Raw genomic sequence first — 14,834 nt, forward strand, 5'->3', positions numbered from 1 at the left:
TGCTGCACATATAATGCAATATTACTCTGCACCTATGAGCACTAATGAGATGACTATGTATCTGCTTCTGTTTTAGGGGGGGCATTATGCATGTTGCATGAGGACATGATGGCCATGTCAGCAGGGTATACGTTTCCAAATCACCAGAAGACAAGATTGTCAGTCTGGTGTGTATTTGTGAGGCTTAATCTCTTCATTACATCACAGATTTTGGTTGTTGATCCTGAGGTGTTACACATTGCAGTCTGTCACCATTCAACTTTCACCGTCCCAGCTAATTTTTTTTTACACAAAACCATTGAAGTTACAGACAGTCCAGAGAAATATTCACAGGTAATTGATGAATACAAGTGGACAAAGACTTAAAGAATGAAAAGATAAATAACTGAGGTAATAATTGATGAAGAGGTGAGGTTGATTTATAAATCTGAAACTTTGACCTGATGATCAGTTCCTTGGTTTAAATTTTTTGAGATTATGAAAATCCCCCATAGTGGTGAATTGAGTCAAGACTAAACCTGCCACAGCTTTGAGAACATTTTAAAGCTGTGGCAGGAAGGGAAAGAAACATCAAAACCAGCCGATGGTGCAAGTTGAAGTGACTAGAAGGGACCACTGTGAGTTGAAACAAAAATTAATGGCAATTACTTTTGAGAATTTCCTCAAATGATTAATGCTTGTTAAATATAATTTATGCTGTATTGTGAAGGTGTTCTTATTTTGGAGGTGGCACGGTTGTGAAGTGGCTAGCACTCTCATTGCACAGCGAAGACGCCTGTGTTTGATTACGAGTTCAGTGTCTTTCCACGTGGAGTTTGCATGTTCTCCCTGTGCTTTCCTGCGTTTTCTCTGAGTCCTGTGGCTCCGTCCAACAATACAAAGACATGCTTGTTTGGTTTATTGGTGACTTCATATTGGATAAACTGAATATAGTAGATGGATCGATGAGTAGATGGGATTAATAAATATATCTAATCTAACCTCTGACTGAGACTAGAAACGAAGCACAAAAATACTGTGAATGAATAGACGAGTCTCATTCTTACAAATTCTAAAAAATTCTATTTATCTACACCGTGCAGCATCTAAAACAATTTTGAAAGTTTTATTATCTAAAATTGAAGTTGCTCAGTGAACTTGCTTATTGTATAGAAGGGATTTTACAATAACAGCTTTGTGAGCCACTATTTGTGAAAGACTTTTAGTGAAATGGAAACAAAAAAAGAATTTGGTTTTAAGAAGACAAAATAAATTAGTGTTTCCAATTGTTGGCAGTCTGTGCAAAGACATCGGGAGCTGTGTTTCATGATCAAAGTTACATTTTGTGTCATTTGAGTGGGATACAGACGTGGGTCTGCAGCCTGTTCTTGCACGTCCCATCTAAAAGCAGGTATCTGCAGAGACTGTAATCCTTTAAGAGGATCAAGTTTGAGATCCAGGGGGAGGGAGTGACACGGGCGATGCTAACTATCCGAAGTCTGCGGCACATGGCACACTGTCATCTTGTGTGCATTGGAAATGTGCTGATCCGCGGGCACTTTACGGGAGTCTTTACTTGAGAAGGGTGATGGAGGCTGAGGGAACCGATGGACGTTGCAGAACTGTGCCACGTGCGTCCTGAAGGTGAGGAGGCGTAAGAAGAGGAGGAAGACTGAAGGTGAAGTCAGAGTCTTAGGTTATTGGTCAACTTGCTTTACCTCTATCTTGAGTCAGTGGTGGTGAAGTCAGTTCATTCCTCCTGTACAGACAGCCATGCCTCTGCTGGAGGTGTTCTGCAGCCTGATTGGCTGGCTGTGCCTCTACTGGTTGTTCTGCTGCGCCTTTGCCCGGCGAGGGCCCGAGTGGAACTGCCGCCTGGTCACGTTGTCCCACGGTGTCGTCATAGTGCTGCTGACCGCTTACGTCATCTTCATTGATGGACCCTGGCCGCTCACACATGCAGGTTGGTAGTACAAAACAGCATACACACATTTTCAACCAAGAAGGATCGGTAACACAAACTCGATTTCACATGTTCAACAAAGAAGCATCACAGTCTAGTAGTTGATAGTTTGGGTTCCTGTTGGCCTGTGGTGCTTTTCTTCCCAAAACATAGTTTATAGGTTCTCTCTGTGGCTGTATGGTTTTCCTCCCACTATCCAAATGCATGCCTGTTAAATTATTTTGGGACTTAAATTAGGTGTCAGTGTATGTCTGATGTTCATAGTGAATTCTCCATGTCAGCTGGGGTAGACCTAACATGCTCCCCTTGGAACTTAAGATAAACTGTCGACCAGATAGTCATTTATGGTTAAATGTTGGATTTCTCAATATTCTTTTGATTGCAATATATATTGTTGATGGCTGTCAAGAGTCAAAAGTAATAAAAGAAATAGAAAAAGCATCAATCATCTGGTGCAAATTAAGGTCCTTCAATTTCAACTGTAGACATTTAAATGTATTCTTTTTATAATATTTTTGTCCTCTCTAAAATGATGAGGAAATATATATCCCCCGATCCGTAGAATTTTCCTGCATCCTCCTCCAACAGAGACCTTCTCTGGTCCCTTACATGCCATGAAGCCCAACACTTCTGACCTACTGCTTCAGAATTGCCCATCTTCTGTCCCACTTTATGCCGTTCAGGGTCAAACGGGGTAAAGCAATTTGATTATGGTGAAAATGAGTCAACACTCAGTTTACCATTGACTCAGTACCTGTAATCTTTAGCTGATGCCTCCAAGGTGTCCAAGGAGTGTCCTGCAACCCTATTCTAGATGCAGTAGTTCTAAAAGCATGTTAGAAAAGCTTGTCATGTCAGGGAACATTGCAGTTGGAAGCATGCTGCTGCATTTGATGGACCAAATTTTTTTCTCTCCTGTTACGATGTTTCCATGCAGGCACAGAGAACACGGAGCTCCAGACCTTCGCCCTGTCCGTCTGCCTCGGCTACTTCTTCTTCGACGTGGGTTGGTGCGTCTGCTACCGCACCGAGGGCCCCGTGATGCTGGCCCACCACGCCGCGAGCATCGCGGGCATCCTCCTGGCCCTCGCCATGGGAGTGTCGGCCTGCGAGACCTGCGCGGTCATCTTCGCCAGCGAGCTCACCAACCCCCTGCTGCAGACCCGCTGGTTCCTCCGCCAGCTGGGCCTGTACGACAGCCTGCTGGGTGACGCCGTGGACCTGCTCTTCATCGTACTCTTCGCCACCGTGCGCGTGGGAGTGGGCACGGTCATGTTCTACTGCGAGCTCACGTCTCCCAGGACGTCTCTGATCATGAAGCTCGGCGGCGTGGTCATGTACGGACTGGCCTGGGTGTTCATGGTGGACATAGCCAGGTTTGGTTACAAGAAGAGTAGAGCCAAGTATAAAAAGTGGAAGGAGAACCACAAGCTCGAAGCAACCAACTCAGAAAAAGTGGAAGGACAATCAAACAAGACAGATCGAGGAAAGTAAATGGAAGATTATATAGATGGAGACTTTGAAGGTGCTATTTAGAGTAACATCTATCATTAAACACTGGATAACTAGGGAATCTTGTACAAGAAGAAAGGAAAAATGTGTTTGGTAGATTATCAATGCAGCAGCCGCATCTTCAAGGAAGTGTGAGCAGGCCATGCATGATAAGATTCAGGCTTTTTTTCTCACCCACCAGATACAAAGTCCTGGACTATATGAAAGGATTTGAAGAGGAATTAGGCATGCTTCTGATCGTATTGACAACATGTAATGCTACAACGAAGAAATGATCTACAAAGCACAAACATCCCCGACGTTTTGTACCGCGTTTACATATTTCAAATGTATTATTTATACGTAATTAAATCATTGACAACTCTTTATAAACAGCCTGTATGTCATTGTGTGGTGAACTCTCAGAAGCCATTGAAGCATCACAGAGAAGAGAACGCCAATAGACTTGATCTTCACTATTAAACATTTCAGGATCACCTAAAAGGAAGTATGACAGGATGTGTATTTTCAGAAATGTTTTTTTCCTCCCGTCACTTTGATAATATTTCTGTTTTCTCCAAACTCGGCATCAGAATCCAGCTGGAGAGTTTTTATTAATCTTGACAGTAAAATTCCTTGTGGCTCAAACCTTGAAGCAGATTGAAGGATTTCTCGTACAGTTTGAAGCATCTTCATAGGTAACCATTCTGGAGGACCTGCTTTTCCAGCTTTATCTATAATCCTTCAACAGATGGGTTGGCGGGTTCAACGCCACACTGCACCTCTGTTTATTTTAGGCAGCATTAGTTTAACTTAAATGATCGAAACATCAAATATTGTGCTCATCCTTCTACATTCATTTACTGCTATGTAAAGTCAGTCAAGTCAGGTTGGATCCCGTCTGGGAAGTTTCCTGCCATCCGCCTGGCAGAAGAGCCAGAGGTATACAGTACAAAGTAATTCATCATGTTTCACACGCAGTTGTAATTCCTTTTTCCAATTTTGGAATATCTCCTAATATCTCTGACAATACAAAAATATAATTCCTTCATCTCTTAAGATTCACAAACAATCAAGAGTTAAGAGTGCCTAATGACATGTGGCGGCTACAAATACACTTAAATCTACAAATAAACTGCTTCATCGTTTTTTTGCCATTTGAAGTCGTCTTACTTACATTGACATTACTTTCAGTTCTAATAAAATATCAATCCAACTCCCTGCCCCTCAGAAAATTCACCGTTAGTATTAAGTATATTTTCTAACCAAATGAGCAACATTTAAATATTTCTAATGGTAGACTTAAGTTGTGTCAAGCCGGTGTTTGGCGTGTAGTCTTAAAGTGTTTAAATCTATTCATCAAAGTCTCATCAGAACATGACAAACATGACTTGGTCAACCTGTTTTCAACTTTTTTCAAACATATTCAGTTTGGTTACACTGTCAAAATGATATTCTGCATTGAACCTTCAACGGTTTGCCCATCTATAGTTCTCTCGATCTTCATCATCACATCTGTTTATATCATCGATCCCTCCCTCGTCATCGCCTGCATCATCCATCGAACTTCCCTTCAACCTTGCGCAAACAAGCAACAATAAAAAACAAAACAAAACAGCTGTTTGTTTTTTGCTCCCCCAGCTTTCTTCTTTGTGCTCACTAAAGGCCTAAATTCCTACGATCTTGCATAAAGACAAAGTTCAAGCTCAGGTATTCAGATTGGTGCTTTTAGTTTGTGTTCCTCATGAGTAAAATCACATGAAACTGTATTTTTGAGGGTTTTATGTGCATTAGAGCCTGTTTGGATGAGACTGCTGGAAATGGTATTATTTTCATTTTGGTTTAGCTAATTCACTGAAAAAGAAAAAAGAAAAAAAAAAAGAAGAGAAATGCAACCTCGGGGATGATTGGTCACAAATTTCAAAGTTTGAGCTGCAACTTTTATGATGCAAATACAAATATTGGCTTTCATCACACGAGCAGCAGCATCTCCTTTTCCATCTCAGTAAAAACAAATGCAATCATAAAGAGCTAAAATGTTTTCAGACAGCTTTTTTCCCCCCATAATTTTGCCTAAAGCTACAAAAAGTTCCTATGTTTGAATAACCTTTGAGGAAACACACTCAAACCCATTTCCTATCTTTTTATTGGTCCTTTAATGCTTCTCGTGGACACGATCCAACACTTTCCCCCATAAATCATCAATGAAACAATAGTTTTCTCTATTTGTTGTGTGTGTGTCAGCAAACGTGTTAACAGGGGTTAATAACAATGGAATAAAAATATAACATTTAAAAGTACATTTATAAAACAGATTAATACTGCTGCATATTTAATCCTCTTTTGAAGTAGTTTGTGTTAAAACAAAAAATTATCTCAGGGTGTACAAATAGAAAAACGGGCCAAGTAAAATCGGGTGTAGTCATTAAAATCTTATGTGCCTTTTCTGTGAACACTTAAAGTCTACTACTTACTTCTCAGGTTCATGTTTCCATTTAGCAGCCAGTGAAAATATCAACAATCTTTTCGGTCCATAAAAATGAGATTTGAAATTTATTAGGAATCATAAAGCCTCAGGGTCGAAAAACTTGTACACAGGATGCAGATTAATGTCCAAATTACCACTGAAGTAATCATTTGATTTAAAAAAAAAAAATAAAAATTTTATGTTTTAAATCAAATGTGCATGATTGGTATTAGGTAGTTGATTTGGTAAAAAAGTGCCTTTCTCCTCTAAAAACTACATTTCAATAAGTATTTTTCCCTTAACTTGTAAGTCCCTCCTGGTAGGGATCGGCTGAGAAGAAACTGCATATTTTCACTTGTTGGAAGGACATCACATGTGGCTGTAAACCGGAGACAACACTGTCATACTCATCTGGGTCGTAATTTTCCACGTTAGACGTCTGTATTTGCTTTAATAACGGTTTATGCTACATTCAAGTACTGCAGGAGGATGACACCGGGTGCTAAACAGCTGCTCATTCTTTGCAAATAGGATGTGGGTACATTTGTGGCCAATCCCTTCAGAGGTTATATTTATGAGGCAAATAGTTTTGATTAAATACAGATCCTCGCTGGTCTCGTTTGTAGACTTTTACCTAAATTCTACCGTCTCTTCTTCTATACACGTGTGCGACTACAAACAATAAACTTGCCCCTTTTTCCATTTGATGCTGTATATCCAGTGTTTCAGATAAGTTATGCAGTCGAATATTATCTTATATTATTATAGCACAAAGTGTCCATTGTTAACTCCGTGATGCTCCTCTTCTGTGTCAGGAGTTTAAAGTGGAACGATCCGGATCCCGACGAGACCTCAGACCTGAAACGTCCTTCTCGTGGGTGTCAGACGGTCGAGGATGGAAACGGAGGAATGTGAGCTCGCGTGTGAAATTTGGCTTGAGGAAGCGGGACGTTCGTCTTCACTGAATCCCATCTGGAAAAGAACGGGGGGAGTTTCAGACGCACAGTACATACGTACGGTTTACCGTACATGAGACGGTTCAAAACGCACCGTTGTTGTTGTCGTCCGAGTCAGTAGTGGCGTCACTGTGCATGTGTCGCAGCTCGTTGTATTTCGTCTCCACGTCCTGGAATAACAAATTTCATGTGATCATACAGGGAAATGTTTTGTAAAAACTTCACATGTGTCAGACTGTCTTCAGCAGACAGAATATTTAGAAATTGACATTTTGAACGTTGATGTAGAATATTTCAAGACCATTTTTTTCATGTTTGTGACTTTTTAGGGTCAGTCAATGACATTCATATGATAATAAGTGGTTGCATAATGTCAAACTGACCAAAGAAGATTACTAGTTTACAAATTACAGTGAAAACAAAATCTCTAAACAGGATAAAAGTCTGTAATTGTTTTGAGCCTATAAAGGTTTGTTTTGAAATAACAAAAAAAGGTAAGAAAATTATTAAAGTTAAAACTGCTTTATTATTCCTGAATTCCAGTTTATTTTATAGAAATATATATTTCATTCATAGTTATTTTTTATCATAAATAATGTTGAATAAATAAAACCAACAGACATTAGCTTCTATTTACAAGAGCTGTCTGCTTGTGAGGAGTTTAGCTGTTTTGATTTTGCTTCTTCATTTTATTGACGATTCATGAATCTGTTCCTTTAAGATCATAGAGCATCTTCCTTCAGCCATGTGCACATTAATAAGCGAGGCTTAACTGAGGGAGACACAAAAGTTTCTTTTTATTTGCTGTAACTAAGTCTTTGCACTTTGACGGTACCTTCAGGTACTGCAGGTCGGCCTGCAGGAGGCGAAGGTGGGTCATCAGCTGCCGGCTCAGGTTGGGGCCGCCGCTTCCCGTCTGTGAGGAGGAGGACAGCAGCTTCCTCATGTCGATTCCCACGTCACACCCGACCCCGACGTCATCGTCCGTGCTGCTCTCCTCGGGGGCCCCTCCCAGATCCAGCACCACAAAACCCCCTGGGTGGAGGAGGGGCCCACCAGTGGCGGTTATTTAAACACTCGGGGAAAAACACTTTGAATTTGTTCGGTGAAGACGTACCGTTGCGTTCGGTTGTTCCAGGCATGAGTCCAGACGTCGGGTCTTCTTTGTGTAAACTTTCGGCCCCCCCGCTCTCGTCACACGGAGCAGGCGGACAATCGGGGCTCCCGGGCGAAGATGCACTCTGCTGGCTCCGCCTCCTCTCCTCCTCCTCCGCCGCCGCCTCGTCCTTCTCCTCTTCTGCATCTCTGCTCACCAGGTGGGTGAACAGAGCCTGTCGCAGCGTCGCCACTAAAACGAAAAAAACCTTTTATCTCTCTTGGCTTCTACAGTGAAAAAGCCCCACAAAGGTCTCAGAGGAAGATCGGCAAGTCTTACGTGTTTTTAGAGCTTCTTCAGCTTTGGAGGAAGGTACCGCGAAAGAACCGGGCTCCTCGGTTTCCATTTCCACCAGCCGCCCGTCCAGGAAGGCCTCCAGTTCGGCTTCATCCACCTCTTCCTCATCCTCCTCTTCCTCCCGTCTGCTCGCCGCTGCCAACTCCTCTTCCTCATCCTCCGACTTCAAGCCGTCAAAGGGGTTTACGCCGGCTGGAGCTTGAATGTCTGAAAAAATAAGACTCTTTTTAATCTGGGAAGCACGAAAATTCCCCAAAATAATTGATAGAATTTAATGTAAAAGTTTAGTATTTTGGGATGAAAATCATTCTTCACTATTTTCCGAAACAATTAAAAGAAAATAGACGATTTAAAATTTATGCTAACTGAATTGCTTCAAAATATATAATTTCTGCTGCACTTTATTAACTTTTTACACTCCATACATACATCTCATAACTCAACAAGTCTGACAAAAAGTAGATATAGAGGTTTGCACTCATATACTAGTCAGTGGACACAGAATATATTTATAACTGTAATACATTCAAAAACACACAGTAATAATGAAAAACTACTAAAGTTCAAGTTATCTTGGAAGAAGGAGAAGAAGCACTCACTTATGGCACATTTTCTCACAGCGCTTAAAACTGTGAGAAAGTAATTTCTCAATTGGGGAAAAAAAAAGTTTAAAGTTAAATTGTACAGAAATAAAAACGCAATCCTCCTGATACCTGGAGGGTGGATCTCTCCAGTTGGCAGCTCATTTGGCTCTTTGCTTGGTTTGGGAATCCCTCCGTTGATGATCTCGATGGCATCTCGCTCAGCACTGAAACACACACAGACACACACACACACACACACACACAAACCGTAAAAAAAAAAAGAAGAAGAGGAAACTCAACCTGCGGTGAACACAGGGGCATGATGGGAGAACTCACTCGGAGGCAGTGCAGTGAGGTTTGGCCTTCATGGCGTCGGCGCACTGAGTGATGAGACACTGCCACCTGAACGACCAGAGCAGCACGGTGAGGAAAACCAGGGAGAGAAATCAACGCAAAGCGGTCTGACTTCAGACTCACGTTCGCTGATCGGACACCGTCTGAGCCGTCAGCTCGTAGATCTGAGCTCCGTTTTCCGACATGGACAGGACGAAGAACGACTTGTTGTCTGGTGGGGACAAAAGGTTTCAGACAGGATCGGCTGTGTATTACCCGACAGCTGCATTTTTAAACAAAATACATGAAATACACAGAAATGTGAAACATTACAGGATCGGTACTGAAGTGAAAAGACTTGCATGTGCCTGTAGATAGCTGTGTGTGTGTGTGTGTGATTTTATTTAAATATAAATGATAAGATTGGTATGTGTGGACTTTAATATGTGCACACAAAGGTTTGTATGCTCATAGCAAAATGTATACATGTAATCATATTTGTGCATCAATAAAACGTTTTTATGTGTCTAATACATCATAATAAAAAGTGTTTATTCACTTTCACCTCAGACAAGTGTCTCAGTCTGCAGTTTTTACAGGAGGATTTTTGTAACACTAAGGGGTTTTAAGCCATAGCACAGATTTGCAGGCTCATTTTTCTCAAGCCAGATTCTGTCCACCATCTGAAATGTGTGAAATTATTATTATTTATTTTATTTTATTTTGCTTACCCCCACTTATTTTTATTTATTTCAAATATTTCTTTCCATTTTACTCCCCTCGGTGACGGCAACTACAGATTCGGTGTTTTGATGGCACATTCAGCTTTTTGTTCTTAAACATCAATAACATGGTTGGCTTATAAGAGGTTTTTGGTTTTGACATGTATGTGTGGAGAGTTTATCTGCACGGTTATTCCTGCTACAGGTGTATTTTACATTAGCGAGTCACTTGCAAAATGGAAAAAAAAAGGGGGGTTTACAATGTCAACACAAAATATCAGCTAATACTGTTTCCATGCCTCCAATTGTCCATTTCTTCCACATTAGAGTCTTAAAATCAGTATGTTTGTAAGCACAGTGAACTGTTGCTTACAAATTTCACGGATGTTCAGCTTCCTGTAGAGAGTGATACCAATGAGCCTGTCAGTCTACACTCAGGGCAAAGAACACCCACAAGACCTACACGCATACATTTTGTTACACATGCTGAAATAAACACATGCTAATATATATATTTGTGTGTTAAAAACTTTGTGAAGTGTTGTGCATTGAAAAATTTGACATCATTTTAGGTTATATATGGTTCAATAAATTATGAAAAGAAAAAAAAAACAGCAACACACATATACAAACATAATTAACCGGCTGTTGGTTCTTACCCGTGGCCACAGGACGAACTAGGACGGTGTTCAGTTTGATGATGGGGCTGAAGATGTGCTTGGTGTCTGTGACGCTGGCCAGATTTTTACCGTGAAACTTGAGGACGAGTCGCTCGTCCTGCTTCTGCAGTAAAACCATGATGTCCTCCAGGAGGATCGTGTACAGCTCTGAAGACCAAAGAGAAATGCAATGTAGATTTTCTTGTTATAATTTTACTTGTTTCAAAAAAAACCCCAAAAAACCCAATGAAAACTTGCTGAAATGAGGGACAAATCAGGTTGCTTTTATTCATTATTTAAAGTATTTGATATAATTGGTCATATAAATCTGTGTGCGTACCAATCGTCTTGTCTTTATTAACTTTCCAGGAGAGAGGTCCCTCATGAACCATCGTCCGTTTGGTGAGATCCAGATTCTGCAGAACGAAAAACAAACTTTACCTGTAAACAATCCACAATCTCACAATCTAAAATGTGATTGTGTGCTTGAATGTCTCGGTTACCTTGAGTTCGAGGATCACGGGGTTTTCACTCTGCTTGAGAGACGAGAAGTCCAACCGTCGCTGGTACTCCTCCAACCTCTGAGACGCAGAAATAAATCAGCAAACAAAATGCAAAAAATAAATATAACTTTAACTCTGATACACTCGCTGACCAGAAGATTAGGTACACGGGAACAACTGCTTGTTATGTGAAACATCAGGCCAATATATTCATGTAGTGACGATGATGAAGGTCAAATGAAGCACAGCAGCCAGCGTCCAATGTGCTGCTCGAACCTAATGATCTACTGTGATTTTCATGTAATAATAACCACTGACCGGAAGTTCTCTAAGTACAAATACATTATAAACACAACACCAACTCATACCACCACAACTGGCTTCATTAACATGATGTTGAGTTTACTGGAGTTAAGAGTTTCGTAATATAACAGCAACTTTCTGATGTTTTGGAACGGGACAGTCACATAATAGATGTGCCAAATATAAATCTGCAGCTTCAATGCTTTTTTTTTTTTTTCTTTTTAACCTGGTACTATCACTGTGTACTTAATGTGGTGGCCAATGAGTGTACAGACACTTTTCATTGCTTTTCATGTCAGCACCTGTTTGTTTTCAGCCTCTTTTACAGCCTGATTGACGTGATTGAGGACCTTTTTGCAACATTCGGCAGCTTTCTTCACCTTCTCCCGCTCCTCACCGTCCTCTGAAAGAACAAAACACACACACACACACACAGCTGATACATTGAACAGAAACAACATGTGTCGGGAACAAAAACAGTCCCATGCAGGCGTGTTTATACCTGTGTACTTGGCAATTTTGTCCAGCAGGAGTGGGTACTTGGTGACTCTCTGCATTTCTACAGGGATGATGTCTTTGAGCTGCAGCCTGCGACACAAACGGTTGCTTTCAGCTTCCTGAAGAGCAAAAAAAGAAAAAGGGGGAATATTTAGGAGCGTTATCTTATTCTTTCTACATACAATAAATGAAAATATCCAATTACATATATTAGAACTGATTAGGGATCCATTAAAACATGAATGATCAAAATCATTATGTGAAACATTATATGCCCTATATTCAAAATTCATGAAGACAAACACATTAAATGGCTGGTGTGTGTTGTTATGCACTTCTGTCTGATGCAATCCCCAGCGGGTCCCGTTAGGAGATCAGTTTCCATGTGTGTGCATGTAATATTGTTTTTAAATGTGCAAAGCTTAAGTAGATCAGGCCCTATGACTATCAACCTTTTTTTATTTAGGTTAAGTAATATTACTATTCTCATATTTGCCTTCCATGTTTCAAAAGTGAACTATATTATCATGTACTATGTGTTAAATCCCCTTTCGCTTATTGAACAACATCTCGATATTTTTACTGCAGATATGCTCCCAAGGTTCTTCCAATAATCCCTCTCCCTTTAAAATGGATTATTTAAAAAGAGTTGTTCTTTTAATCACAATCTGATAATTTTTCAGTGTCACTGCAGCAGTCCTAAAGAAAGATCAGCTGCTGAAAACCTTTACTATTAACTAACATTATTGATCAATTATAGTAATTATCATCATCAATCCCAGAGATTTGATCATTTTAAACCACAGAACATTAAAACCCTAAAAGACTCGGGTCAATACTAACTTATGCATCTGTAACATGTCTCAGGTCTCTTGCAGCCTTCATATTGAGCATAGATCGTTGATTTATTTATTTTTTGCTCATGCTGACCTGCATGAACACGTTGAACCTCTGGTCCTTTTTCTGCCTCGTCTTTATGAGCTCCAGTGCAGACGGCTGGTTACTGCAGAAAGTTCCCAACGCTCTCCGGATCTTCTCCTCTTCCTCCTCGCTGAACTGAAATCAGCAGGACGGTTAGAACTATCAGCTCTTAGGTCCTTCTGCATGTTTAAATCATGTATTTACTTCCTCCAAGAATTTTTAAACAGGAAGGAACAAAACCTTTTTTACAGAAACGAGCAAAAAAAACAACTAAGAATGTGAATTCTGCCTCGTACATCGACTGGAGCCAGTCTTACCCATGCCAGGAGATCATCTCCGATCTGGCCGATCACCGACGTCTCGCTCCTCTTCCTGATTGCAGTCATTTGCTCTGTTATGGAAACTGTGTAGCGCAGAACAGGTTCAACTTTGTACTTTGATTCTGGACTTTCTGAGCAAAAGAGGATAAAGGAGGAGGAGAAAAAAAAAAAAGAGTCACATCTCACATCATCCGCTTACCGTGCAGCTGGATGATTTCCTCCAAGTTACTGAAGATGTGTTTGATGTCCTCTGGAGGGAGGACGCCGTCTCGGCTCAGCCTCTGGTGGAAAACGCAGTCCAGCACTTTGAGCATGCGCAGGTGGGCTCGCTCGGTGTAGAAGAGCTCTGGAGGAAGGGCAGAGGAACTCGTGTGAGGGGGTGAAGTTAGCGACAGGCTCGGCGAGGCGCCGGCTGCTCACCGTTGATGACCTCCTGCCGCTTGATCTCCTGCGGCTTTAAAGTCGCCAGGACGCCTCGGCTGACGAGCCTCTGCCAGTTCAGGGGATCCTCCTCACACTCGGCCTCGCCGGCCTGGTCGTCTTCGCTCTGAATGTCGGCTGGACTCACACACTGCAGATCCATCCTGCTGCAAGGACGGACGTCATGAAATAAACACTAAAGAGTTTTGTTCTGGGTCAACTCTTAAGGGGACATCCAAATGTGAGCACCTGAAAGCGTCCTGATCGTCCTCACGCTGCTCCAAGTTGGAGGGACTGAAGTCAAACTGAGTGCCGGTTGGACTGGAGACGTCCTGCTGGTCGCTGGACTGCAGAGTGTCGCCCAGTCTGGGCTGGATGCAGAATGGAGACAGATCTGTGGAGGAAAGGAGGAAACATCAAACAGAAGTGAATGCTGATAGTTCATCTACTACGTAAAGAGTAACTTCACTACACTACTCAGCAGTGCAAACAACTTAAAATCATTTAAAGTGATAAATACATTTGTAGGTACTTTCAACTAGATGTATCACTTGGCAGAGTTTTGCTAAAAATGAGATACTCCTGCTGTGGTGTTAATCCTGCTGTGTGCAATGTGAAATATATAATAAATGACTGAAAATGACTGATGCCCCTTAAGAAAAAGATTTTGTGGATAAGCAATACTATGATGTTGCAATAATGTCAAGAACCGGTAGGTTTAAATATTTACAGGTGGCAGTACACCTCATGATGATGTGGTATTTCTGCTGTGTGTCTGTACATTTAGTGTGTACAAATAAGTGTGTAAAACTGAAAGGAACTACTTTGTTTTCATAGATTTGCAACACAACTTACCTCCATTTTAAAACAAAACAAAACTAAACAAAACAAAATGAGGCAAACAAAAAAAAGGGTTTCGTCTCCTGATAACTAATTGACCTGTTTCCTCGTGTTCGCATTACATTTTTACACGAGAAGAAAAACTCTCCTCACACTGTGAAAGCACAAGAAATTTATCTCTCTTACTGGAGTCGGACTCTTGTCCACTGGCGTCTGAGGTGAGGCCGATTGGGGAGCTGTGAGTCGGGGAGGTGGTGGACGTCGGAGACTGGACGCTGTTATCCGATCCCTCACTGGGCTGATTTGCGCGGGTCCGTCCAGGAGTGGAGGCAGGGGAGTCGGACAGCTCGGGGATACCGAAGGCCGGCTGGGAGAGCTTCGGCGAGCGCTGCTTGTTCAGTTCCACGGCTTTACCCACTGCA

General features: G+C 41.4%; 2 protein-coding genes across 3 annotated transcripts in view; one reads left to right on the forward strand and one right to left on the reverse strand.

The window, feature by feature from the left end:
• Positions 1 to 1,453: 1,453 nt before the first annotated feature.
• On the forward strand, positions 1,454 to 3,933 carry LOC308122254 (TLC domain-containing protein 5-like). The gene is made up of 3 exons (XM_080483976.1): positions 1,454 to 1,657; positions 1,747 to 1,942; positions 2,880 to 3,933. Exons 2-3 carry the CDS (start codon positions 1,753 to 1,755, stop codon positions 3,434 to 3,436), a joined length of 747 nt encoding a protein of 248 aa, XP_080340102.1. The 5' UTR covers positions 1,454 to 1,657; positions 1,747 to 1,752; the 3' UTR covers positions 3,437 to 3,933.
• Positions 3,934 to 5,561: 1,628 nt separating this feature from the next.
• LOC308121957 (rho guanine nucleotide exchange factor 12-like) overlaps positions 5,562 to 14,834 on the reverse strand; it is a 30,797-nt gene continuing 21,524 nt past the window's right edge. Inside the window, exons 18-36 of one of the 2 annotated variants that reach the window (XM_080483509.1) lie at positions 14,599 to 14,829; positions 13,822 to 13,966; positions 13,573 to 13,736; positions 13,352 to 13,498; positions 13,150 to 13,235; positions 12,842 to 12,967; positions 11,916 to 12,030; positions 11,716 to 11,816; positions 11,111 to 11,188; positions 10,948 to 11,023; positions 10,608 to 10,775; positions 9,371 to 9,458; positions 9,230 to 9,295; positions 9,023 to 9,117; positions 8,292 to 8,516; positions 7,974 to 8,204; positions 7,692 to 7,891; positions 6,951 to 7,026; positions 5,562 to 6,872 (exon numbers count right to left, since the gene is read on the reverse strand). In XM_080483509.1, the coding sequence (XP_080339635.1) occupies positions 6,859 to 6,872; positions 6,951 to 7,026; positions 7,692 to 7,891; positions 7,974 to 8,204; positions 8,292 to 8,516; positions 9,023 to 9,117; positions 9,230 to 9,295; positions 9,371 to 9,458; positions 10,608 to 10,775; positions 10,948 to 11,023; positions 11,111 to 11,188; positions 11,716 to 11,816; positions 11,916 to 12,030; positions 12,842 to 12,967; positions 13,150 to 13,235; positions 13,352 to 13,498; positions 13,573 to 13,736; positions 13,822 to 13,966; positions 14,599 to 14,829 (2,432 nt within the window). In that variant the 3' untranslated portion in view covers positions 5,562 to 6,858. Of the gene's footprint in view, positions 6,873 to 6,950; positions 7,027 to 7,691; positions 7,892 to 7,973; positions 8,205 to 8,291; positions 8,517 to 9,022; positions 9,118 to 9,229; positions 9,296 to 9,370; positions 9,459 to 10,607; positions 10,776 to 10,947; positions 11,024 to 11,110; positions 11,189 to 11,715; positions 11,817 to 11,915; positions 12,031 to 12,841; positions 12,968 to 13,149; positions 13,236 to 13,351; positions 13,499 to 13,572; positions 13,740 to 13,821; positions 13,967 to 14,598; positions 14,830 to 14,834 lie in introns of both variants that reach the window. The other variant, XM_080483508.1, reaches the window with a different exon arrangement.

This window comes from Lipophrys pholis (assembly GCF_963383615.2).
Source record: "Lipophrys pholis genome assembly, chromosome: 16".
In the NCBI taxonomy this organism is placed as follows: Eukaryota; Metazoa; Chordata; class Actinopteri; order Blenniiformes; family Blenniidae; genus Lipophrys; species Lipophrys pholis.